The sequence below is a fragment of the Anopheles maculipalpis genome, chromosome 2RL, assembly GCF_943734695.1.
Source record: "Anopheles maculipalpis chromosome 2RL, idAnoMacuDA_375_x, whole genome shotgun sequence".
NCBI classification, from domain to species: Eukaryota; Metazoa; Arthropoda; class Insecta; order Diptera; family Culicidae; genus Anopheles; species Anopheles maculipalpis.
Window position 1 is genome coordinate 24,780,398 of NC_064871.1, and position 27,457 is coordinate 24,807,854.

At 47.8% G+C, this 27,457-nt stretch overlaps 3 protein-coding genes across 5 annotated transcripts in view; 1 reads left to right on the forward strand and 2 right to left on the reverse strand.

The window, feature by feature from the left end:
* Positions 1-27,045, forward strand: LOC126556607 (vitellogenin-A1-like). Of its 3 annotated transcripts, none has more exons than XM_050211948.1 (4): positions 1-149; positions 271-5,202; positions 5,268-6,304; positions 26,774-27,045. In XM_050211948.1, the coding sequence occupies exons 1-4, from the start codon at positions 119-121 to the stop codon at positions 26,933-26,935; spliced, it is 6,162 nt and encodes a 2,053-aa protein (XP_050067905.1). In that variant the 5' UTR covers positions 1-118; the 3' UTR covers positions 26,936-27,045. The 3 variants fall into 3 exon arrangements, with proteins under 3 accessions (XP_050067905.1, XP_050067906.1, XP_050067907.1); XM_050211949.1 differs by lacking the exon at positions 26,774-27,045 and having other exon boundaries at positions 5,268-6,081; positions 6,127-6,558; XM_050211950.1 differs by lacking the exons at positions 1-149; positions 271-5,202; positions 5,268-6,304 and adding exons at positions 20,471-20,625; positions 20,749-25,680 and having other exon boundaries at positions 25,746-27,045.
* The window catches only part of LOC126559641 (A disintegrin and metalloproteinase with thrombospondin motifs 9), a 92,280-nt gene that overhangs the window by 52,835 nt on the left and 11,988 nt on the right, over positions 1-27,457 (reverse strand). The window contains exons 2-4 of the mRNA XM_050215811.1: positions 8,594-8,830; positions 8,182-8,348; positions 7,959-8,099 (exon numbers count right to left, since the gene is read on the reverse strand). Coding sequence (XP_050071768.1) covers positions 7,959-8,099; positions 8,182-8,348; positions 8,594-8,830 — 545 coding nt within the window. The remainder of the gene's footprint in view (positions 1-7,958; positions 8,100-8,181; positions 8,349-8,593; positions 8,831-27,457) is intronic.
* Positions 17,606-19,600, reverse strand: LOC126559796 (E3 ubiquitin-protein ligase TRIM37-like). The gene is made up of 4 exons (XM_050215970.1): positions 18,882-19,600; positions 18,343-18,798; positions 18,074-18,280; positions 17,606-18,008 (listed from the first exon to the last, which is right to left on the reverse strand). Exons 1-4 carry the CDS (start codon positions 19,598-19,600, stop codon positions 17,606-17,608), a joined length of 1,785 nt encoding a protein of 594 aa, XP_050071927.1.

Below are 27,457 nucleotides of genomic sequence, written 5' to 3' on the forward strand. Positions count from 1 at the left end.
AGCAAGATCGTGGGATCAGCAAAATTGTCTTATAAAAGGTAATCTTGTGCCCACCAGAAGGCACATTCGAGCTTTGGAGTGCAATCAAAGCATCCGGGCATCTGAGAACAACCGAACCATGATCGCGAAGTTACTTCTCCTCACGTTTGGTAAGTGATCTTAGTCCTCGTTTGCTCCGGCATTCAAAGGATGCATCCAGTGTTTCCGTGAATTAGGTGTGCAGCATTACTAATCTATGTGTGTGTGTGCGTGTTGAATTTTGTTTTACAGTGGGGTTGTGTACGGCGTACCAGTACTCGTACGAGTATGAGTTCCCCTACTCCCGCCCGTTCAACAAGACGGGCTTCGAGTTCGGCGCTTGGGAGCCGAACCGGGAGTACGTGTACAACGTGACGACGAAAACCATGACCGCTCTGCCGGACCTCGAGGACTACTGGACTGGCATTGTGACGCACGGCTACTTGGTGATCCGTCCCAAGGATCACAACTATGTCGTCGCCTACATTGACCGTCCGATGTACGCCGCGTTCAACGAGTATCTGCCCCGCGGATACCGCACTGAACTGGCGCATTTCAACCTGAAATGGCAGCCGATGCCGTTCAGCTCGAAGCCCTTCGGTATCTACTACAACAAGGGAGCCGTCAAGGGTTTCTACGTTGAGAAGACCGTTCCCAACCACGAAGTGAACATGCTCAAGGGCTGGGTCAGCCAGCTGCAGCTGGACACCCAGGGAGCGTACGTGATCAAGTCCGAGTTCAACCAGTTCCCGGAGAACAACACCCTCACCGGAGTGTACAAGACCATGGAACCATCGGTGACCGGCGAATGTGAAACTCTGTACGACGTTAACCCCGTCCCGGAATACCACTTCCAGTCCCACAAGGAATGGGTTCCTCAGCCCCAGTGGCTCGAGGAAGACCAGCACGTCTTCCATGTCGTCAAGTCCCGCAACTTTGATCATTGCGAGCAGCGCATGGGCTTCCACTTTGGCTTCAGCGGATTCAGCGACTTCAAGCCGAACACCAACCAGATGGGCAACATCATGTCCAAGTCGGAGGTGACCCAGATGTATATGACCGGAAACTGGTACAACTACACCATCCAGTCGGTGTCCACCGTCAACAAGGTTGTCGTCAGCCCCTCTCTGGTTAACAGCCAGAAGGCCATGGTCTACGCTCAGGTCAACATGACTCTCAACGAAATCAAGCCCTTCGAGAAGTACCCCGAAGGTCCGGCTGACGATCGCCAGGTGTTTGTCGACCTGGTGTACAGCTACAACATGGCTCACGATAAGAAAAACTTCGTTCGTCCGGCCAACGAGACCGATGACTCGTCCTCGTCCTCGTCCTCGGATTCCTCCAGCGATTCGTCCAGCTCTTCGGACTCGAGCTCTAGCTCGGAGGAAGAGCATGAAAACTTCAAGATCAGCCCTGCTGAGCAGTACAAGAAGCAGATGAAGGAAGTCGAACACCGTGGAAACCGCAACCGTCGTGATCTGAATGCCTTCAAGGAAAAGCAGTACTACGAAGCGTACCAGCGCGATCAGCATCGCCTGCACAAGCAAAACAACACCTCGTCTGATTCGTCCAGCTCTGACGATTCCAGCAGCTCCTCGTCTAGCTCGTCGTCCGATGAGTCTGATGAGCATGATTTTTACAGCTCTTCCGAGTCGGACTCTGACTCCCTGAGCAGCGAGGAGGACTTCTATCAGCCGATCCCGGAGAGCATGAAGGAAGCCCCCCAGACTCCTTTCCTTCCCTACTTCACCGGATACAAGGGATACAGCGTCCAGTACGCTCGTAACGTTGATGCCTCCCGCTACGCTTACAAGCTGGCGTACGAGATTGCTGACGAACTGCAGGAAATGTCCCAGGTCCCCAAGTCGAACACGCTGAACAAGTTCACCATTTTGGCCCGTGTTCTGCGCACCATGCACTACCAAGACATCTACGATGTTTGCCAGAAGCTGTTCGTCTCGCAAAAGGAGCGCGAGGAAGGCAGCAACCACAGTGAGTCGTTCGCTAAGAAGTGTGACGCTTGGAACACTTTCCGCGATGCTTTGGCCCAGGCCGGTACCCCGCCCGCATTCAAGGTGATCAAGGAATTGATCGAAGAGAAGAAACTGCGTGGTGATGAAGCCGCCAGCGTCATCGCTACTCTGCCCAAGACCATCCGCTACCCGACCGAGACCGTTATGCACGAGTACTTCCTGCTGGTGACGTCCAACGCCGTCCAGCACCAGGAGTACCTGAACACGACGGCTATGATTTCCTTCTGTGACTTCCTGAACCGCGCCCAGGTCAACAACCGCTCTGCCTACAACTACTACCCCGTGCACAGCTTCGGCCGTTTGGCTGACGCCGACTACAAGATCGTTGCTCACAAGGTCGTGCCGTGGTTCGCGCATCAGCTGCGTGAAGCCGTCAAGGCTGGTGACAGCGTTAAGGTGCAGGTGTACATCCGCTGTCTGGGACATTTGGGCCACCCTGAAATCCTGAACGTGTTCGAGCCGTACCTGGAGGGCAAGATCCCAGTGACCCACTTCCAGCGTTTGGCTTTCATTGTCGCCCTGGACCGTCTGGTCGAGAACTACCCTCGTCTGGCCCGTTCTGTGCTGTTCAAGGTGTACCAGAACACCGGAGATGCCCATGAGGTGCGTTGTGCCGCAGTCTACCTGTTGGTCCGCACGAAGCCCCCGGTATACATGCTCCAGCGCATGGCTGAGCAGACCCACTACGATCCGAGCACATACGTGCGCGCCGCCGTCAAGACCGCCCTGGAGAGTGCTTCTGAAGCCGATGAGTTCGATGACGACTACGAGTTCTCGCAGAACGCCCAGGCCGCCATCAAGCACCTGAACCCGCGTGACTTTAGCCTGCAGTACTCGGGAACTTACCTGCGCGACTTTGCCTTCAAGGAACTTGAGCTTTCGTACCGCATGTACTTCTCCCAGATCGCTACCGATGACCACTACGTCCCGAGCGGATTCTTCTTCCATCTGCGCAAGAACATGGGTGGTCTGAAGCGTTTCTCGACCTTCTACTACCTGGTCTCGAGCATGGAGACGTTCTTCGATCTGCTCGACAAGCAATACGACAGCTACAACAAGCACCAGGAGTACAAGTCTAGCGACTACTACTACAAGTACTACAAGCAGTACCCGTCCCTCTTCAAGGACTACTTCAGCCAGTACAGCAAGAACCACAAGTACCAGAACGACTACTACGAGCAGTTCGGAAACAAGAACCAGGAGGAGTTCCAGAAGTGGTCCACCACCCGCATTGCCAAGCTGCTGAACATCGACCCCGAGGAGGCTGAAGAGCTGGAGGGTCAGTTCATGTTCCAGATCTTCAACGGTGAGCGCTTCTTCGCCTTCAACAACCAGACCATCGAGCAGTTCCCGAGCCTTGTCAAGAAGTACTTCGAAGACTTCGAAGATGGTTTTGCGTACAACGTGACCAAGTTCTACCAGCAGAACGTTGTCACCATGGCCTTCCCGTTGGCCACCGGTCTGCCTTTCACCTACAGCCTGAAGACCCCGACTCTGATGAAATTCGAGTTCGAGGCCACCGCCACCACCCACCCGAGCATCTACAAGACCCCGACCGGCTATCCGGAGAAGGAGTACGACGATTTCATCCATCTGCCGCGTTGGTTCAACGGATCGGCCGATGTGAACATGGCCTACTCTCGCTTGGTTGATGCCAAGGTTGGCTTCATCACGCCCTTCGACCACCAGCGTTACGTCGCCGGATACCAGAAGAAGTTCCAGGGATACCTGCCGTTCAGCTTCGACTTTGGCTTCGACTTTGAGAACAACGACTTTGAAGTGAACGTGCAGCCGCTGGAACCCAAGAAGGATGCCCTTCTCTTCCACATGAGCTCGTGGCCGTACACCGGATACAAGGACATCACCGATCTGCGCCCGATGGCCGAGCAGCCGAGCGTGCATATCCTGCACGATCGCGCCCAGACCACCAAGTCGTTCGAGACTTCGTTCGGCCATGAGCTGACCGGTGTTGCTCTGCGATTCCAGGCCAAATACGACAAGGACTTCATCGACTATGCCTACCTGATGAAGCACATTGAACAGCACGACTACTGGTCCGCGCTGGTCTATCCGTTCGCTTCGGAGACTTACCACTACCATCAACTGAACCTGTACTACGATGCTCAGCGTACCAGCGTGAAGAATGTGAAGTTTGTGCTGCAGCACAAGCAGGCCGACTACGACCAGGACTTCCAGACCGCCGAAGCAAAACACCCGAAGGGTCGCCACGGATACTCTGGATACTACAATGAGTTCAACTACGCCCAACCCTTCGTATACTACGCCGGAAGCCAGCGCCGCCAGGAGCAGTTCATGCGCAATGCCGGTGCCGGTATTCGTAACAGCGACGTGAATGTCTTCGATTTCGGTGTCGTGTTTGAGGGCAAGCAGCAGAAGGCCGAGTTCGTGTTCACCACCGCCTACGCCGACAGCCCGGTCGACGAGAAGGAGCGTCTGCTGCTGTTCCTTTCCTTCAGCCCGTACGTCTCGTCGAGCGCCTTCTACCAGTTCATTCCGTTCTCTGGCAAGCAGTTCCAGATGTGCTTCTCGGCCACCAACCAGTACCCGAACATGCCCAAGCTCAACTTCCTGAACGTCCTGAACTTCGACAAGATTGGAAGCATGAACTGGGAGCTCGCATACGGCGAGAAGTGCCAGGGAGGATCACATATCTCGATGAAGGGTAAGCTGATCCAGTCTGAACCCTACCGCCACTTCCTGCGCATCTCTGAGGCTGGCCAGCGCTGCAAGCAGCAGATGGACCAGGGCTACTTCCAACTGCCCGCGTGCCAAAACGCAACTCGCCAGGCTGGCTACTTCGACCAGTACTCGTTCAACTTTGAGTACAAGGATGTCTCCAACTATGCCAAGAACATGACCTACCAATTCTTCGACTACGCCCGTTACTTCACTTTCCCGTACTGGAGCGAGGACTACTTCTTCCAGGGCAAGCACAACCAGTTCCAGATTGACTTCCAGCTGGCCCCGTACTTCGACTATTACAACGCTTCCTTCTACGGAACCGATCGTAGCTTTGCTATCCAGAACTACCCGATCGAAAGCGAGTACGCCCGTTACTTCTTCTCCATCCACCCAGACTTCGATTACTACGAGCGCATGTTCAACTACGCATACCGCGGAAACTACCACCGTAAGTCTGCCGTATGCGCAATGCATTGCAATAGATTACTAATGAACATTTTTCTTTCTCTCCAGCGTCTTGCGTTGTGTCGAACAAATTCGTCAACACCTTCGATGGAAAGACCTACGACTACGAGCTTGGCAACTGCTGGCATGTTGTGCTGCACACCGTCAAGCCCGACTACTACTTCTACGCTCAGGACTCGCACTTCATGAACTCGGACTACAAATACAACTGGAAGAACGGATTCGGCGAGGACGAACAGATCACCATTCTGGCGCGTCATGGCGACAACAACCAACTCTTCCTGAAGGCCATCCTTGGACAGTACAAGCAGAACGACTACAACATCGATATCATCCCGCAAGGACATGAGCTCCCGACGGTCTACATCAACGGCAAGCCCCAGCAGATCCACGAAAAGTACGCCGTCGAAATGTACACCAACGATGATGGTGGCGATCAACCGCTGATCCGCGTGTACGCCCTCCCTGGCAACGAGCTGGAGATTAGCTTCCGCGACGACGACATCAAGATCGTGTTCGACGGATACCGTGCCCGCTTCTTCGCCGACCAGTCGTACTTCAACAACTTTGTCGGTCTTTGCGGTACCAACAACGGCGAGGGAGAGGACGACTTCATCACTCCCGACCAGTGCGTCATGCGCAAACCCGAATACTTTGCCGCCTCGTACGCGCTCGCTGGAATGAACTGCAGCGGCCCGGCTCAGGCCTACTTCACCGAGTACCACCAGAAGGCGGAGCAGCACTGTGTGAAGCCCCAGTACTACTTCGGCAATGTCATCAGCGAGCAGGAAGCTGGACGTCAGCGTTACAACTACTACTACAAGGACTTTGACTTTTCGGACTCGTCCTCGTCGGAGTCGTCCTCGTCGTCGTCTTCGTCGGAGTCGGACGAATCTAACGATTCCAACTCGTCGTCCTCGGAGGAACAGAAGCCGAACCGTGAGCACTTCTTCGAGAAGCAGCAGTACACCGAGAAGGAATGCCCCGTGAAACATCAGGCCCAGTACGTCGAGCAGGGCGATAAGATCTGCTTCACCAGCCGTCCGCTCCCGACCTGCGCCTCTCAGTGCAAGGCTGTCGAGAAGGTTCCCAAGTACGTCGATGTCCACTGCCGTGACGTTACCGATTCCGTTGCCCAGCTGTACAAGCAGCAGATCCGCAAGGGAGTCAACCCGGACATGAGCAACAAGTCGGTCACCAAGACCGTCAAGTTCTTCTTGCCCAAGAAGTGCGTGCACGTCTACTAGAAAACCAAACCCGATTCGAACAACCAAACAAAATGAACCATTTGCAAACACATGCATTCAGAAAATGTACAAAAAAATAAAGGAGTATTTATTAAAGCAAAAAAAAAAAATTGCTCTTTCTTAGATTATGGTCATTGAGAAAATTCAGTCATGTTCATCACAATTGATAAATCCTTGAAAAAAGAAATTAAATGTACTCCTTTCATTTTGGCTGTGAGACATGTGCTTCTCCGAGCCGTAAAAGGGCACCATATCCTGGGCGTGCTCGGTTGTTTTCTTGTATTGACCTTTTAAGAGAATCAATTCTGCCAATGTCTGCTGCAAGTTTGCAACATTGTCCGTGGTAGACTGAATGATTTGGTATTTTGGCACTATTTGAATAGCTTAAAAATAGATTTCAAATTCAGCATTCAGCGTAATCTGTTGTTGGTCTCTACACGTTCATGTAGCTATTTTAGACATTATCTGGAAAAACGAGCTCGTTCTCGTGTTGGCAAATTTGCAATTTGCAAACACTTTTTGTCTGCAATCCAATTTAAACCGAATTGCTCAAAATAAAAATAAAGATTATTACTTTTCTACCCCGTTCCATATGGTGCCATTATGCCGCAATATGGGCTAATAGTTTAGTGGCCTTGCAAAATTAAATTTAAAAAAAATCAATCCCCTTGAGTTTCAAAATTAAACTGCAATAGGAAATGTTGTACATGGTACTCTCGTTAAGCCTGTATGGCGGACGGGAAATTTATTTTTTCATAAACAATAATAATAAAAATGTGGTGTCATAAAATAAAAAAAATCAAAACATGTGGTGAAACAGGTGTAGAATGTTGAAAGCAAAAAGAATGTTTCTCGAAGATGATACAAAAAAAAACTCCAATAGAAAAATAAAATATTTGATATCAAGCGAATATTAATTCGTCAACTAGCACGCTATTCAATACACCGCTGTCGGTGTGGTTCCTACCGTCCATAAACACATTAATAGCATGATTTCACTAAACATACCTCAGATTGAGCGGCAATGTCTTATGAAAGAAGTGAAAAAAATCATTTTGCAAATTGTAAACAAACACTCGGCCACTATTTCAGCACTGGCAAACAGGTGTAGATGCTGGACGGGTAACTTAAAAACTGTACATCTGGAATGTGCCGTTACCGTCTGTTTTGGGTGCAGGAAATGCTGCATCTGTTCTCTCACCTGGAATATTGGTTTATAAATTCAGCACTAATGGGATAACCGAGATACTATGCTATCCAGCGAACCGAAATAGATTTCATTGCTGGTCGATTGAAAGCAGCAAGTCTGGTTTTAGAATTGAAGTTTACACCCCATTTGCTTGGTCCGTGTGTACGTCTAAGGTATTGTGTACCAAAGATCATATTTGACCTTTGACAAGGAAGCAGTTTAATAAACATAAATGCAACAAAAAAATCGAAATCTATCTAATGTTTGTTAAATACCATGAGCTTGATTAGCTGTCCCACTTACCATTCCTTCGCATAATGACACACTAACGGTCGATTGTGGATCTCCTACGACGATACCTTTGTAATAACACCCCTGTAGTAACCTGCTTTCATCGTGATCCTCAGGTTTACGTAGTGTTTCATTTGGCCAAAAATGAGTCACCTACAGGGAAGACACAACTTTGAAGGTAAATTTTGCTGTGAAGATGTAGAAACGTATCTCCAACAGTGGACATTGTAACTACCTTCATATCCTTCTGAATAAATTCTACGTTGTGTGATAGCTTTAAATGCATTCTTATACCGAATGCAATGAGCTCGTACTCTGGATGAGGATCCCAGATTTTTGATGATCTACTTCGAAACGCACCAGTGGCATGGGTTGGTGGGTTACGTCGTCCGTCAGAAACATCTGGAAAACAAGAGATGCAGTGAGTTATTTCGGTTTCGGAAGCACCAGGCAATTCGGTTTCAAATTGCTTGGATGCTAATAAAGATGCTTAAATGAACGAGATGCAAAAAATAATGAGAAAACAATATGTCAACAGATTAATTAGATTAAGGCCACCGTTAAAGTACGTTGGGATTGTGTGTTCATAGTGTCCCAAGTTCCAGTTACAGACATATTGAATGCGATGAATATTTAAAATATCTTACCTGGCTCATACAGCATATCGTCTTGGTGCAAGTCTCGCGCCAACTTTGTTATGTACGCGTATTCGATCGTACCGTTCTTCAATTCGTGCGCCCGCGACTCATCGTCATTATCTATATTATTGCTAATAATACTATTGGTACTAATGTGGCCATCAGATACTGATGATACTATGCTACTGCTCCCACTACCATTGCTGACTTCGGGTAGCCGCATGGTCGATTCTCGCTCTGCAGCTCCTGGTCAAAAAACATACAGAAGAATGAAAACGAAATTATTAGTTCATTACAATAAATTCTATTTGTAAAGTTGAAAAACGTATCTAATTTTCTACAGAAAATCTTCTTAATCTTTCTATAAAAGGAAACGAAGTCAAACTTGCAATTGCAAAAGCTCGTGAACCTCAGACTTCCGAAGAATTTGATAAAGGTTTGACTGATTCGCGAGAATGCTAACGTGTGTGCATTTTCGAATCGGCTTAAAACTTGCATTTACATTCAATCCCTTCTTAACATCTAGGTGGTCCGATAAAGAGAAGACGGTACCGCTACAATATGAAGAATGTGCTATGCCGATTGGTGTGCTTTTTTGCTTATATCTGTCATAAACCGGATCACACCAAGAACTGCGAACGAACCGGTAAAAGAAAAGGGAAAATATGTGAAGATTACCATCTTTTCACAGCTCATCTGACGTCAGCCAGGGGTGGCAGCAGGGATTGGAACGCTAAACCGATGAACCGGGTCGATGAGTTGGCGCACTTGGCAATCCACCAAACCTGCGGTTCACCGTTTACCGAAAGCGAGAATGAGAAACTGTTAAAAATACACACAGAGGCTCTCGTGCGCGCATCGAACATCACAAACGGTCTGATTAGGTATTCTAATCTTCCAGGAATCATTGCCAAAAAATATCCCATCTTTCGTTCTTTAAATCTGAACGCTGACATAGACAGAAGGTCAGCGAACGTCAGCCGCGATCCAGACGCAAGGAAAGGATTGCCATTGCCGTGCATGCAGAGTGCGGTGGTGATACGAAGTTTTCATTAGGGCGACTTCAAAAGCGGGTTGAATCAACTGTAATAACATTACTCAATTAAAACACCATCACGGTCTATCATCCACCCAGAGTGAAGTTTGAAATTAAACAAAAACTCGACGCACCACCTATATCCTTACGCGTCGGTCGGGTCCGGGTGTACGGTCGGGCAGATTAAAAGCTCGTCCGCACAGGCTGCCGATGCTGGAAAGGAATTAAAAATGTACGTTGGGATGAAAAATCGTCCTGATGAACAAAGTGCACACACAAAACGACCACCAATTTAGGTGGTGTGTAGCATTGGATGGCTAAATTGATCGTTTCTTTCATCTTTTTGCGACAACGATGCAGTTACACAGCCTGTTCGGGGAAGATAAAAAGTTGCATTCCTTAGGGGGTTTTGCCGGGTGCAACATATAACGAGCACACTTTGAGTACTTCAGTTTATAGACACCTCCTTGAGGGAGCATGGAGAAATGAACTCGTTCGTTAGGTTTTATCTAAATGACTGCTAATGGATTGCCGTTAGTGTCAATTAAGCGGTGCAAAAGTGAAGCGATTTCAATTAAAACGATTATAAATTGCACCGTTTATTGTCTTAGAATGTCCTTAAAAATACGCATTTTTAAGCAATTTTATGCAACACGAAAACTCTGACATTTCTCCCATTCTCGATTTAAAAAAAAACTAATTTCAAATAATTTAAAAAATTTGCTTTGAAAATCCATAAAGCATATCCGTAATTTACCACAAATTTGAACCTGTATATTATAGCGTTTACCTTCTTCGTATTGATTACACGTCCGGACCCTCAAATCTTCGTAGAATCGTTAGAATGTGAAAAAAAAAACAATACACAATTAGGGAAACATGATCATTAGCATAATTTGTACATTACTGCCATGTTGTCGATCCGATGCCGTAACCGAACTTCGATTAGATCCCGTACGTTTGCCATCGATCGTTCGATCGTCGCAGTTTATGGGCAGAGCGAAGTAACGCGCAAGAAGAATGCTCGTTCGCATGAATGGATCCGTACTGATAGAATTACAAGTTGCTCTGAGATTGAGGATCCAAGAGCCAACTAATACCGACGAACGTAGGAGAGTAGACAAACATTAAAATAATAAGCAATACAACATTGTCGGTTCCATGGCGTCTGGGCGATGAAACAATGGAAAAAAGAAGGAAATATGCTTAATGATGCATTCGAATTGAACTGCAGTACTGTCGGCGTGCATTGGAACCGACGTAACGTAATGGGTGGTCGAGGCAATGACAACTTTAAGCATCAAAAATAGTATTTTGTTCAATTGCCAGGGGGGGGGGGGGGAGGGGGGGCATGGCACAAGCAAACATTTAAAATATCATTTTATATCGCACCATTGCCAGGCCAGGTTTGTTAGTGCAGGGAAGCACATAAATTCGAATCATAAACATCTTTCCCACTGTCTCCCACCGTGCCACATTTCCTGCTCAAAATAATTTCTCCACATTATTGACGACAGCATGAATGGGGCCGTGCACGGGACACGGCTCAATCGAACGCCACGGGTGGGCTCTCGTATGATTAAGGGCAAGCAATTGAACCGAGAGATAAACGAAACACATCGCATCGTTTCTCTTTTCAACAGATGTGTTTCGCCGTGGCTTTAGCTGTTGGACGGCACTTTGTCATTTGCAGAGCCAGTGACGCTAATGTGCGATGCAAATTGTTTTATCGTCAATTGCGTAAATAAACACAAATGCGCGTGGGAAGGACGAACGATAGTATCTAATTAAGAATGGTTAAGATGTCTTGAGTTTCGTACCGCCGTGAATGGTTAAGTTGTTTCGCTTAAAGCTTATGTAGTGAGCATTAGACTTTCTTTCTGTCTTTACGAATTTTCATTCTTGCTTAATCTGGTTAATCGGTTATTTTTGTGCCGATAGCTTCACAGAGCGGAACAATGATAGGAAAAAAGGTTAATTTGGTGAGAGTAATTGGAAATCTAAACTGCCTACACGTGATCGCAGAAACAGTGTAACAATGACGATCGATGGTTTCAAATTGAACCGCAAATTGATACATTGTTCTTTTCCCACAAGATTAGATGGCTGGGTTAGGAAGAGTGCAGAAGGTTCGTCCCGATTGCCCTATGTTACACCAGTCGAGCGAACTAGAAACACACACTGGCAAGCGTACGAGAAGCCGTGTAACTAATTGCCGCTGACTAACACCGACCATAGTTACGAGATCGTTCGGGATGCACTTGCCCACACAAAAGCCATAGAACAAGCGCATGCAACCGTAACCCGAACCGGCCTGTTGCGATGGGTAAATGTGCAGCAGCATGCAGTTTAAGTTATTACCATAACAACATTTAAAACGCGCCGTAAACAATACCGGTCAGCATCAAGCACATGCAGCACAAATCGAAAGAATGCACTTTTTCCCCCGGAGTTCTAAATTTTCCTCGTGTTTGTTTGAGCTCATGCTTGGCACCACATTGCTGCCATGCGAAGCTACTCCCCATTTCCATACTGCTGCGTACCACGCGCGGGTTAAGCGGTCACGGAGCGTTTTTCGTTCGGGGAAAAGCGGAAAACGTTTTCGGTTTCATAACAATTTTGACCAAACGACGGGCTGCGGTTGCGAGCATTTCTAATGGGTTTTTGTAATCTTTTTTGTTTTGCACGCAATCATCCCCCCCTTTGACTTGGAGTGCAGTGAAATCATGATCCTTTTGTGGATCGTCCGTTTAACGAACCTTCAGGAAGGATTTCGACTTTGTTTGGCGGTGAATCGTTGCGCCTTAAACGCTGAGCAGAGCTGCGTTTAACGTTTGCAATTTTTCACGGTTGGCTAGGCACTCGGTTGGTGCACTCGTCTTCGGTGACTGGTGGTCGTGACTCCGCGATAGGTTAGCTACGTGCATCTTGCGGGAATCATTGCAGAAAGATTGCATTCCACCTCATGCAGGACGGTTCTCTTCTTTAAGTTCTAAGAAGCGAGAAGGTGGTGCATTACGAAGGGCAGAAATGCAGATAGCAAATTCAACTAAGGTCAAAGTCACGGTTAGCGAAGGGAAAAGATTAATTACAAACTTACCGATATATGGCAGAATTATTATTATGATTCTCATTTTTCTCAGCTAGAAAAATAAATTAACAATCCTGCTTAGCTCAACAAGACGCGGAGCTACACGAGCGACTCCATAAAACACCAGGGAAATTATTAATGCTGTTAGGCATAATCGACTCTAATCAAACGAACTGACGCGAGGCGTTGAATATTAATGTGATATGCTGAAAATTAATTAACCTCAAGGATCGTGGCTTGAGAGGTGACAAGCATTACACCTGTAACTGTTAGATTCTCCACACTTGGAATCACATTGGAAGGAAGTTGCAAAAATAAAAAAGTGTAATATATTACTGGATTGAATTGTTCAGAGCGTAGTTGACAGACGGTGAGTTGAGTAGCATTGCTACTGCTAATTAAGTAATACAGAAATGATATATAAAATTTTTTACGCATTTCATAAGTAACACATTTCAAAGCGACAGTTTAATGCCGTTGTGTAATATTGCAAGCCAAGGATCCACCTATTTCGTTACTAACATTTAAAAGGAAACAAAATCAAATGACACCCAGTTTAAACGAAAAGTTTAAAGTTTAAAGAGGAGAAAACAAAGACGCGTAACTCCATCCGCGCCGTGCTTGGACGTGATCATAAGGTTGTTCAATTGAAAATCAATATTGTTTATGTTAATTGCGCTAATGGCTTATCGGCTTGCGGCAGTATTTAATTGATACTGATTTGTTTTCTCTTCCGTCCAGGCGATGGTTTTCTGCTTTATCGCTCTCTCGACTCTTCCCGTTCGCTACGAGGACGGGTTGCCGCCCGTGTTCTTCGAGATTTTGTGTGTGTTTTTTTTTTCTTGAGCTTGCATCGAATACGATCAGCTTGTTTAACTTGTCCTACCGTTTGTGCATGGAGTGCTCTTTCGATGCTGGCATTATTTACACGAGAGCAGCGTACGATGCAGCGTTTCCAAGATGCACCTTTTCGCGCTTGAATGCGTTCACATGTACTTCCCGGATCAACAGCCCAAGTGGGCTTAACCGCCCCATCGGGAAGGTGCACGAAGCAGCGTGCCAGTTTCAAATCAAGGGTGCAGTGTGAGAGATATATGAAGTGTCTCGCTTCCTGTTAGTTTGCTTACCCTTTAACACCTTTGCGCCCCGTGCAAGCATCATCCCTTGTATCGGGCTATTTTTTGTTGTAGCTGCTCTTGGGGCGCACAGTAAGCAACGAATGGCGCCACGACAGATTCCTGACAATTTAAATGTCTCTTGTTTTTATCGGCGTTTTCTTTGCCACTGCCACTTTTATTAATACCATTATTGATTTAGCGAGATAGTCATTGACTCTCGGCATACACAGCCTCTGCTATCCTCCATAACCTACCCCCCGCCATAACGGTAAAGGCAAAAGAAAAAAAAATGAAGGTTCGAAGCCTGCCGAGGGCACACGCCAGCAAAGAGAAGCTGGCACCCATTAACCTTTTTCGTAAAGGAATTGTAAGGAAGTGTTAGTGGTATGTGTCCAGTAGTGTTTGGTGAAAAGGAACGGCGGAATGTGCTCTTACCAAGTCGTTTTGCATGCTATAGAGACAACTTTGACGATATCCTTACTGTTATGTCCGACAGAAGAGAATAAAACAGTAAGCAAATTGTCGTTCGTTTAACAGCGACGTCGTTTTGTGTACGCGGTGCTTAGGCGGAAGTAAAAGTTCAAGGCCGGTTCTCGTTCGCGGGATGGGTCACTTGATGATTCCTCTTCGAGTAACGGCCAATTTCTTTTTTTAAATGCCCATTTGGTACTCCAAGGCCCATTGTTAGTTGACATTGGCGGCGGTGGTTTATGGCAGCAGATAAATGGAAATGATTGACAGACAGTAGTAGTGGCCCGGGATATTTGTTCGTTGTTTCATGGATACAATTGGGATATTTTTATTTTTTTTTGCGCGGTGCAGGAGTAATATTGTGCAATTTCGAATTAAGCTTCAGCTTGATGAATTATGTGATATAAAACAATTTAAAACAGTCATTCTAGGTCCTTTTACGAATTTATGAGGACATTCTGTTTGTTTATATGACCTCCAAATATCTTTTTCTTTCAAAAAGCACTTGGAGCAGCAGTTCGTAAAAAAACATGAATAAAAAACGACGCGAAAACAATCGTAGCCATTTCGCTATCAGCCATCTCATAAACAAACACTCAACCCTGAATTTCGATCATTTTTAAAAACCACCCCATTCGATTCGATCAGATAAACAGGCTGAAGGAATTCACCAAATGAGCCTACTTCACCCTCATCATCGACACTAATCGATTCCGATTATCGGTCGTTAGGTGGCGTTTGCAGGCAGCTCCGCGGGCCGCTTTCGCATTTAAATATTTCAATCTGATAAAGCCGCTCAATTGCGTTCTCAGCTTAGTAGGGCCCTTCCAGACCGTCTGCGATCACACAGTTCGCAGCCAATTGGAAAGGCTTCATCGGCGAAGTATCAATTACTTGAACGCTGGACGTCAGGTCAAAAGCGAGCAGAAGTGCTGTCGTGCAGATAGCTGTGGATCTACGTCGAGCGTCTCAAGAGGCGTTGTAGCACGTTCAACGGTACACTGTTGCACGTTAGTGCAAGAAAAAAAAAGAACTATTATACGAATTTCAGGAACCCCTAATGAAGCACGACTTACGCTGGAGAAAATAATGATAATTACGTCGTGCTGCGCAGATCGCAGTGTTAATGCGGATAATGGTAAAATTATCGAGGCGCTTTGTTGCTGCACATGTCCCGAGATTCCCGTGCCAGATGCTGCGTTCGATCACACTCCAATTTCCGAAGTGGGGCTGTGTGTCACTGGACGCTGTGGCACGATAAGCGGAATGCAATTATTATGCAGCAAATCATTGTCATTTACTCCTTCCCGGTCGGATTACAATTTGTTTCCGATGAACTTGCTTTGCCCGGAGGCACCGCAGCCCTGCCACTATGGCTGGTTGACGTGAATCGTTCGAGGAAATGAGAAGTGTCCGTACGGCGTCAAATTTTCGAGGTCAGTCGGACCAATTCTGACGGCAGGCTCGAATCCGACTGCCTGTCACCAAACGATGGCATAGCGTGATCGGCTTGACACCCGGAAAGTCGGTCACTAAAACACGCAACACCAGGCGGTGCATTACGCGGGCATGATTGGTGAGTTGTAGGAAATGAAGCACGTTTCTAGTGTGTGGTCTCGGCATGCTTAGGAAAGATAGAAAAGTTGAGCAAATTCAAACAAAAAATATCCGTTCGTTCAGAACTAGCATCGAAGCCTGGCGGGGTTTTCCCTAAGCGTCTGTGCACTCATGAGGCGCCGCAGTTCGTGACTGACTGGAATCACTTCCCTAAGATCGTCTGCAAACAAATGGACTGCATAACTGTGTGGCACTAAACGGTTGATTTATGATTGGATTGTGAATGTCGGATTTACTTCTCGTTCGATTCTAGATGCAACAGAACGCGCGCAAATGGAGGTGAAAAAGAAATAAACATGCGATTTGCATACACATCAATGAGCAGATGACGAGACAGCGGTCGTGCCCTACCGATGCTGCTGATTTCACTTTCCGTGCAGCTGTCAATGGATGAAGGATAGGTTGGTTAAATTCGTGGAATATATACAGGAATAAAAGTTATTTTTCTTCTTGGTTTAACGGTCTACTAAACCGGGCGGGCCATCGAATGGCTTACTAGACTTGCTGATACCACATACAGTTGTATAAGCAGTCCTCGCTAGGAGGCAACGGATTCGGATGGGATTTGAATCCCAGTCCTGTCATGCGAAGACCAGCACTTCGATCGCCTTATCACCGGCCCGCTCCCGAAAGAGTTGTGATATATTTATGGGAATTTCTTCTTCTTCTTGGCTTAACGACCTTCTAGGTCACGCCGCTCATCGAATGGCTTACTAGACTTGCCGAAAGTTGGATAGTCAGTCCTCAATGCGGTGTAACGATCCGGATAGGATTTAAACCTCGGTCCTGCCTTTGAAAGACCGGCGCTGCTGTCGCCTGTACCACCGTCATTGGAATTTATCAAACGTAATTTAAAGAGGTTATACAATCTGTTTTGGAAATTCTCATAACAACACGTTACACGTTTGTTATTTATTATTTTTAGTGATCCCTAAAGAGTTATTCCCACTCAACCTCAACACATAGCATGATAACATGACTCCCAATAACCTACAAGAGCGTATGAAATATCCGAGCAATTACACACATAATACAGATTTTGTGGGCTATGTTGACAGCACTGCAAATCTTGTCAGAATCATAATATTAGGCTGCAAAATTAAATATTCGCGTGATTGCGATCGATTCGGACATAATAACAGACGCCACAACGAATGCCAAGTCTAACGTTTGGTAGGATGTTAGAGCTCTGAAAATCGTGACGTATAACATATTTTTACGATGTTGATCTTTTCATATTCCCACCACGCCCGTCTAATCATTTGCTCCGCAACGCATATCCCCCCAGCACGGCTCTCGCATGCACGGGTGATGAGCCTAATGCGCATGCGGAACACTACGCTCAACGCTTGCGCAGCACCGATCATGCCGCACACTACTACCCAGTATCGGTAAGATCAAGTTCAATGAAATTGAGATTAAAGTTGTTGTAACGCAGGCTTTATGGTTCTCACGTGGGCATAAACTACCTGTTTTACGTTTGAAGTTATGTACTTGTTTAGCTTGAAACCGACCATACCGGTTGGCTGTGAGCGATAAGTTGTGTGATTTTTCAAACGAAATTTGTACATACAATCAAGAAGAAATAAGGTACATTAAACCAGTAGTTACTTTAAAATATGGTAATAATATTTTCTACCAAAAGCCTACATTTATTCATGATCACCATTATATTTGAAGCCATCTTCTCACTGTTGTTCAGTGCTGGATGATTTGGTGACAAATTTTTTATAAATACTTATGGATGCTTTGCGTAGACGCGTTTCAAGTGGTTCCTGCGAAGTGGAAGGCTTGGAATCGTTCGAGATCACGGACTGTTTGCGTGTCGGGTTCATGCTATGCTCTATACTATGCTCCATGTTATGTTCCATTTGCTGCCGAAGATAGTTAAGCTTCTGGGTGGCGTTAGGTGGCTTCACAGTAAGCCGAATCGAGAGTGAATCTTTCTGTATGTAGCCGTTGTTAATCAACTCCTCGCGGCCCAAAAACGTTTTCCATCCGAATGGTAATGAAGGCTGGATGCAATATTCTAGCGATTTTTTAACAATCTTCTTCACGTTCTGATGCAGCAATGCAACGGTGAATTCGTACCTGTTATGAAGGAATGTATGCTCGCTTTACTAACCAGCAGATTCATTCGCTACCCATAAACTCACTTATTAGGAATGCCGGAATATAGCTCCAGAAAAATGCTGATAAATTGCCCTCTGCATTCCGCATTGCCACCCGGATAGACTTGTAGGCGCCATTGGCCACCAATATCATCACACAGAATGTCAGAGTATAGACAGGTAGATGATTTGGCTGCTTCCACCACATTTCGGATGGTGACAACTTCATCTAGACTGATCGGATAGGCTAATCTGAAAACATTAAGCCACGTTACTGTCTTGATCTTTCCACAATGCTGTTTTCCTTTACTCACTTCTTCAGTTGTTCCGTTTCGGTTGTAAGTAGCTCGGCTCGCTTTTTCATTTTTCCATACTTGTCGATGAGGTTGAGCGAACGGATAGAAAATTTAACCTCGAATCCATCGTCCACAAGAAACGATTCTTGCAATGACTTCAGGTCGATGAAATGATTTTGTCCCCAGCCTTTGCGTAGCTCGAAATAATCTTCCGCCTCATAGAAGTGATTCGTTGTGGGACCGAGCAGCTCGAAAGAATAATGATACCGCCCCTCGATCCCATTGTATAGCTGGAGAAAAATGCTTAGGGATGTGTTTTTGGCATCGTCAAACCCGCACGGATGCACCTCCAACCGCCACACTGAACCAATATCATCGGTGACAAGATCAGAGTACTGTACTTCATTAGTACGTCTTATGGTGGAGTATCTTGTCACAGCGAACTTCCAGCTTGATGGTTCCGGAATTAGTTTACTGAATGAGAAAATATACAGGACAAGTAATATAGAACCATTTGCACGTTTTCTAGCTGCTACTAGTTTATTTTCAAAGTATACCTGTTAAAACTAAGGGGTTTTACGTTCAGCGAAATTGACTTAAGGGCTTCGGAGACTTTTGTGCAAGATTTTTCAATCTCAAACTGCTTTGCGACACGCTCTGCAGGAGAGCTTTGCTCTACGGTGGCTTTGACGGATGAGATGTCAAACTGATGCTTATCCAATTTGTTTGTCAATATTTCACTCCATGCATTGATTTCGGCAATTTTGGCATGAAACTGCTGGTGGATATCTTTCAGCTCTTGCTGCACCATTAAGTTAACAGTTTTTATCAGATTATCTTTCGTTTGTTTCACAAGCGCATGCTGCTTGTCCAGCTCTTGTACGACGCGTTTATTAGTTTCATTAAAGAAACCTTGTGTTTCGAGCAGTATCTTGTCGAGTCGTTGTAGAACTTTTTCAGGATCATTCTTTCCTGCGTCCTTGTTCGATTGGTCGGTTGCACTGCTTTCGTTAGCAATCGGTTTGCATGGATACAGTGGACTACCTGCTAGAATTTTCACGAAGTTATCTATATTACACACACATCTACAATACGGGCATGTCGGATTGCCATTTTCGTTGTTCGCTTTTTGCAACCATTGGCGAATGCAACCGTAGCAAAACAGCTTGGAACATTGGGGACAAAGCCGAGGATCTTCAATATGCTTCAAGCAGATCAGGCACTGAAGCGTTTCACTATTGCACTGAAAGGGCAGGTCTTCTGAACCGGATGCCATTGAAACCGCAGGTGGGTAGTGATCGAACTAATGATTAGCGACTGTTGATCTCGATTGCGCCAATCAGCTAGGCCATCGACCGCGATGTATGCTTATCACGAATACTTTTTACTGAACAGCTGTTGCGACGAAGTACTTATCAGCTGCAAGATGTTTGTTGTTGCACGTTGTTGCTTTACTTCTGAATGCACTTGAGTGAAAATTAGTGTATGCTATCGATTTTTGAACAAATTTTAAACGTTTTGAAACGTAACCCTTAAAAACGAACCAATATAACATGAAGCTCACATTGAACTGAATTTTCGCAGCCGGAAAAACAAGAACGTGAGTAGTCAAACAGGAGAGAGAATTGTCGTGAAAATCGCTCATCTCCGAGCTGGTCTCCTAAGAAAAATCTTGCGAGTAGTGCTACCGCACGCGAACGTGATCTATTTTAAGCCGATCGTACGAATGATCGCATTGTGAAGTGATGTTGGCAAAAATGCCTCCTGCTTTCAATGAGAGAACCAACCAGCAAACAAATATGTGCAGAAAAAGGGATAGACAATTTACAGATCATGCTAAAAATTCTTGTTTCTCGGAGAAACAATTTTATACACGGCAATGACTTTCAAAAGCCGATACACCGTTTACACCAGTCGTATAACATGAGATTTGTGCTAAAAATAAAAGTAGCGTCGGTCACGCTGTCTTAAAGGACACAGCATTTAAGAAAATCTTAAAATGCAAAAAAAGACTACTCTTATTCCGTTTAACACATTACATCTGATTTCCACTGATAATAAACAAAACACTGATAACTGGCGCAGAGATCTGTTGATACGGATCGTTCAACTGCGATTTGAGCAGAATTCCTAAAAGAAATTATTGATAAGGAAAAGCTAAAAGAAATCAGCTAAATTCAGGTATAAAAGGCAATGTTGTGCCCACCAGAAGGCACATTCGAGCTTTGGAGTGCAATCAAAGCATCCGGGCATCTGAGAACAACCGAACCATGATCGCGAAGTTACTTCTCCTCACGTTTGGTAAGTGATCTTAGTCCTCGTTTGCTCCGGCATTCAAAGGATGCATCCAGTGTTTCCGTGAATTAGGTGTGCAGCATTACTAATCTATGTGTGTGTGTGTGCGTGTTGAATTTTGTTTTACAGTGGGGTTGTGTACGGCGTACCAGTACTCGTACGAGTATGAGTTCCCCTACTCCCGCCCGTTCAACAAGACGGGCTTCGAGTTCGGCGCTTGGGAGCCGAACCGGGAGTACGTGTACAACGTGACGACGAAAACCATGACCGCTCTGCCGGACCTCGAGGACTACTGGACCGGCATTGTGACGCACGGCTACTTGGTGATCCGTCCCAAGGATCACAACTATGTCGTCGCCTACATTGACCGTCCGATGTACGCCGCGTTCAACGAGTATCTGCCCCGCGGATACCGCACTGAACTGGCGCATTTCAACCTGAAATGGCAGCCGATGCCGTTCAGCTCGAAGCCCTTCGGTATTTACTACAACAAGGGAGCCGTCAAGGGTTTCTACGTTGAGAAGACCGTCCCCAACCACGAAGTGAACATGCTCAAGGGCTGGGTCAGCCAGCTGCAGCTGGACACTCAGGGAGCGTACGTGATCAAGTCGGAGTTCAACCAGTTCCCGGAGAACAACACCCTCACCGGAGTGTACAAGACCATGGAACCATCGGTGACCGGCGAATGTGAAACTCTGTACGACGTTAACCCCGTCCCGGAATACCACTTCCAGTCCCACAAGGAATGGGTTCCTCAGCCCCAGTGGCTCGAGGAAGACCAGCACGTCTTCCATGTCGTCAAGTCCCGCAACTTTGATCATTGCGAGCAGCGCATGGGCTTCCACTTTGGCTTCAGCGGATTCAGCGACTTCAAGCCGAACACCAACCAGATGGGCAACATCATGTCCAAGTCGGAGGTGACCCAGATGTATATGACCGGAAACTGGTACAACTACACCATCCAGTCGGTGTCCACCGTCAACAAGGTTGTCGTCAGCCCCTCTCTGGTTAACAGCCAGAAGGCCATGGTCTACGCTCAGGTCAACATGACTCTCAACGAAATCAAGCCCTTCGAGAAGTACCCCGAAGGTCCGGCTGACGATCGCCAGGTGTTTGTCGACCTGGTGTACAGCTACAACATGGCTCACGATAAGAAAAACTTCGTTCGTCCAGCCAACGAGACCGATGACTCGTCCTCGTCCTCGTCCTCGGATTCCTCCAGCGATTCGTCCAGCTCTTCGGACTCGAGCTCTAGCTCGGAGGAAGAGCATGAAAACTTCAAGATCAGCCCTGCTGAGCAGTACAAGAAGCAGATGAAGGAAGTCGAGCACCGTGGAAACCGCAACCGTCGTGATCTGAATGCCTTCAAGGAAAAGCAGTACTACGAAGCGTACCAGCGCGATCAGCATCGTCTGCACAAGCAAAACAACAGCTCGTCTGATTCGTCCAGCTCTGACGATTCCAGCAGCTCCTCGTCTAGCTCGTCGTCCGATGAGTCTGATGAGCATGATTTTTACAGCTCTTCCGAGTCGGACTCTGACTCCCTGAGCAGCGAGGAGGACTTCTATCAGCCGATCCCGGAGAGCATGAAGGAAGCCCCCCAGACTCCTTTCCTTCCCTACTTCACCGGATACAAGGGATACAGCGTCCAGTACGCTCGTAACGTTGATGCCTCCCGCTACGCTTACAAGCTGGCGTACGAGATTGCTGACGAACTGCAGGAAATGTCCCAGGTCCCCAAGTCGAACACGCTGAACAAGTTCACCATTTTGGCCCGTGTTCTGCGCACCATGCACTACCAAGACATCTACGATGTTTGCCAGAAGCTGTTCGTCTCGCAAAAGGAGCGCGAGGAAGGCAGCAACCACAGTGAGTCGTTCGCTAAGAAGTGTGACGCTTGGAACACTTTCCGTGATGCTTTGGCCCAGGCCGGTACCCCGCCCGCATTCAAGGTGATCAAGGAATTGATCGAAGAGAAGAAACTGCGTGGTGATGAAGCCGCCAGCGTCATCGCTACTCTGCCCAAGACCATCCGCTACCCGACCGAGACCGTTATGCACGAGTACTTCCTGCTGGTGACGTCTAACGCCGTCCAGCACCAGGAGTATCTGAACACGACGGCTATGATTTCCTTCTGTGACTTCCTGAACCGCGCCCAGGTCAACAACCGCTCTGCCTACAACTACTACCCCGTGCACAGCTTCGGCCGTTTGGCTGACGCCGACTACAAGATCGTTGCTCACAAGGTCGTGCCGTGGTTCGCGCATCAGCTGCGTGAAGCCGTCAAGGCTGGTGACAGCGTCAAGGTGCAGGTGTACATCCGCTGTCTGGGACATTTGGGTCACCCTGAAATCCTGAACGTGTTCGAGCCGTACCTGGAGGGCAAGATCCCAGTGACCCACTTCCAGCGTTTGGCTTTCATTGTCGCCCTGGACCGTCTGGTCGAGAACTACCCTCGTCTGGCCCGTTCTGTGCTGTTCAAGGTGTACCAGAACACCGGAGATGCCCATGAGGTGCGTTGTGCCGCAGTCTATCTGTTGGTCCGCACGAAGCCCCCGGTATACATGCTCCAGCGCATGGCTGAGCAGACCCACTACGATCCGAGCACATACGTGCGCGCCGCCGTCAAGACCGCCCTGGAGAGTGCTTCTGAAGCCGATGAGTTCGATGACGACTACGAGTTCTCGCAGAACGCCCAGGCCGCCATCAAGCACCTGAACCCGCGTGACTTTAGCCTGCAGTACTCGGGAACTTACCTGCGCGACTTTGCCTTCAAGGAACTTGAGCTTTCGTACCGCATGTACTTCTCCCAGATCGCTGCCGATGACCACTACGTCCCGAGCGGATTCTTCTTCCATCTGCGCAAGAACATGGGTGGTCTGAAGCGTTTCTCGACCTTCTACTACCTGGTCTCGAGCATGGAGACGTTCTTCGATCTGCTCGACAAGCAATACGACAGCTACAACAAGCACCAGGAGTACAAGTCTAGCGACTACTACTACAAGTACTACAAGCAGTACCCGTCCCTCTTCAAGGACTACTTCAGCCAGTACAGCAAGAACCACAAGTACCAGAACGACTACTACGAGCAGTTCGGAAACAAGAACCAGGAGGAGTTCCAGAAGTGGTCCACCACCCGCATTGCCAAGCTGCTGAACATCGACCCCGAGGAGGCTGAAGAGCTGGAGGGTCAGTTCATGTTCCAGATCTTCAACGGTGAGCGCTTCTTCGCCTTCAACAACCAGACCATCGAGCAGTTCCCGAGCCTTGTCAAGAAGTACTTCGAAGACTTCGAAGATGGTTTTGCGTACAACGTGACCAAGTTCTACCAGCAGAACGTTGTCACCATGGCCTTCCCGTTGGCCACCGGTCTGCCTTTCACCTACAGCCTGAAGACCCCGACTCTGATGAAATTTGAGTTCGAGGCCACCGCCACCACCCACCCGAGCATCTACAAGACCCCGACCGGCTATCCGGAGAAGGAGTACGACGATTTCATCCATCTGCCACGTTGGTTCAACGGATCGGCCGATGTGAACATGGCCTACTCTCGCTTGGTTGATGCCAAGGTTGGCTTCATCACGCCCTTCGACCACCAGCGTTACGTCGCCGGATACCAGAAGAAGTTCCAGGGATACCTGCCGTTCAGCTTCGACTTTGGCTTCGACTTTGAGAACAACGACTTTGAAGTGAACGTGCAGCCGCTGGAACCCAAGAAGGATGCCCTTCTCTTCCACATGAGCTCGTGGCCGTACACCGGATACAAGGACATCACCGATCTGCGCCCGATGGCCGAGCAGCCGAGCGTGCATATCCTGCACGATCGCGCCCAGACCACCAAGTCGTTCGAGACTTCGTTCGGCCATGAGCTGACCGGTGTTGCTCTGCGATTCCAGGCCAAATACGACAAGGACTTCATCGACTATGCCTACCTGATGAAGCACATTGAACAGCACGACTACTGGTCCGCGCTGGTCTATCCGTTCGCTTCGGAGACTTACCACTACCATCAACTGAACCTGTACTACGATGCTCAGCGTACCAGCGTGAAGAATGTGAAGTTTGTGCTGCAGCACAAGCAGGCCGACTACGACCAGGACTTCCAGACCGCCGAAGCAAAACACCCGAAGGGTCGCCACGGATACTCTGGATACTACAATGAGTTCAACTACGCCCAACCCTTCGTATACTACGCCGGAAGCCAGCGCCGCCAGGAGCAGTTCATGCGCAATGCCGGTGCCGGTATTCGTAATAGCGACGTGAATGTCTTCGATTTCGGTGTTGTGTTTGAGGGCAAGCAGCAGAAGGCCGAGTTCGTGTTCACCACCGCCTACGCCGACAGCCCGGTCGACGAGAAGGAGCGTCTGCTGATGTTCCTTTCCTTCAGCCCGTACGTCTCGTCGAGCGCCTTCTACCAGTTCATTCCGTTCTCTGGCAAGCAGTTCCAGATGTGCTTCTCGGCCACCAACCAGTACCCGAACATGCCCAAGCTCAACTTCCTGAACGTCCTGAACTTCGACAAGATTGGAAGCATGAACTGGGAGCTCGCATACGGCGAGAAGTGCCAGGGAGGATCGCATATCTCGATGAAGGGTAAACTGATCCAGTCTGAACCCTACCGCCACTTCCTGCGCATCTCTGAGGCTGGCCAACGCTGCAAGCAGCAGATGGACCAGGGCTACTTCCAACTGCCCGCGTGCCAAAACGCAACTCGCCAGGCTGGCTACTTCGACCAGTACTCGTTCAACTTTGAGTACAAGGATGTCTCCAACTATGCCAAGAACATGACCTACCAATTCTTCGACTACGCCCGTTACTTCACCTTCCCGTACTGGAGCGAGGACTACTTCTTCCAGGGCAAGCACAACCAGTTCCAGATTGACTTCCAGCTGGCCCCGTACTTTGACTATTACAACGCTTCCTTCTACGGAACCGATCGTAGCTTTGCTATCCAGAACTACCCGATCGAAAGCGAGTACGCCCGTTACTTCTTCTCCATCCACCCAGACTTCGATTACTACGAGCGCATGTTCAACTACGCATACCGCGGAAACTACCACCGTAAGTCTGCCGTATGCGCGATGTATTGCAATAGATTACTAATGAACATTTTTCTTTCTCTCCAGCGTCTTGCGTTGTGTCGAACAAATTCGTCAACACCTTCGATGGAAAGACCTACGACTACGAGCTTGGCAACTGCTGGCATGTTGTGCTGCACACCGTCAAGCCCGACTACTACTTCTACGCTCAGGACTCGCACTTCATGAACTCGGACTACGAATACAACTGGAAGAACGGATTCGGCGAGGACGAACAGATCACCATTCTGGCGCGTCATGGCGACAACAACCAACTCTTCCTGAAGGCCATCCTCGGACAGTACAAGCAGAACGACTACAACATCGATATCATCCCGCAAGGACATGAGCTCCCGACGGTCTACATCAACGGCAAGCCCCAGCAGATCCACGAAAAGTACGCCGTCGAAATGTACACCAACGATGATGGTGGCGATCAACCGCTGATCCGCGTGTACGCCCTCCCTGGCAACGAGCTGGAGATTAGCTTCCGCGACGACGACATCAAGATCGTGTTCGACGGATACCGTGCCCGCTTCTTCGCCGACCAGTCGTACTTCAACAACTTTGTCGGTCTTTGCGGTACCAACAACGGCGAGGGAGAGGACGACTTCATCACTCCCGACCAATGCGTCATGCGCAAACCCGAATACTTTGCCGCCTCGTACGCGCTCGCTGGAATGAACTGCAGCGGCCCGGCTCAGGCCTACTTCACCGAGTACCACCAGAAGGCGGAGCAGCACTGTGTGAAGCCCCAGTACTACTTCGGCAATGTCATCAGCGAGCAGGAAGCTGGACGTCAGCGTTACAACTACTACTACAAGGACTTTGACTTTTCGGACTCGTCCTCGTCGGAGTCGTCCTCGTCGTCGTCTTCGTCAGAGTCGGACGAATCTAACGACTCGTCCTCGGAGGAACAGAAACCGAACCGTGAGCACTTCTTTGAAAAGCAGCAGTACACCGAGAAGGAATGCGCCATGCAGCATCGTGTCCAGTACATCGAGCAGGGCGATAAGATCTGCTTCACGAATCGTGCGCTCCCGACCTGCTCATCTGGATGCAAAGCTTTTGAGAAGATCCAGAAGTACGTCGATGTCCACTGCCGTGACGCCTCCGACTCGGCTGCCCAGCTGTTCAAGCAGCAGATCCGCAAGGGAGTCAACCCGGACATGAGCAACAAGTCGGTCACCAAGACCGTCAAGTACTACTTCCCCAAGAAGTGTGTTTTCGCCAACTAAGGCCAATGATGACAGGCTTCAATTATTTATGAACATTCCAAACATAGCATTCAGAAAATGTACAAAAAAAATGCAGAGGTGAATTCAATAAATTGATGATTGAATGAAAATTATACATGAACTTTTTTGCATATGTTTTTTTTCTCGATTAAAAATTAAAGGCATCATTCAGGGTTTTCTTGTAGCCACTGTGTGTTTTTACATGCAGCTTATCAAAATCATTCTTTCTTGCCAAAAGTAACAGCGCAAAACGAAGGGAAACAGTGACAATAGCAGTTAAAAAATCGAATTCATTCATTGAATTGAATTGCTAAATTCGGCCGGTGGTCGTTGCCGTGAAAGTCAAGGTTAACGTAGCATGTCGTTCGATCACCAAAGCGTAGACATTCGGTACTAGCAGAAATTCCCTAATGCGTCACATTTCACCAACGGTTCAATACGGTTCAGTGCTATGCATCTAAACCTCGGACGGGTGCAGTGAACTTGGTCTTCTAGACAACAATCAGTCTTTGAAATTACAGT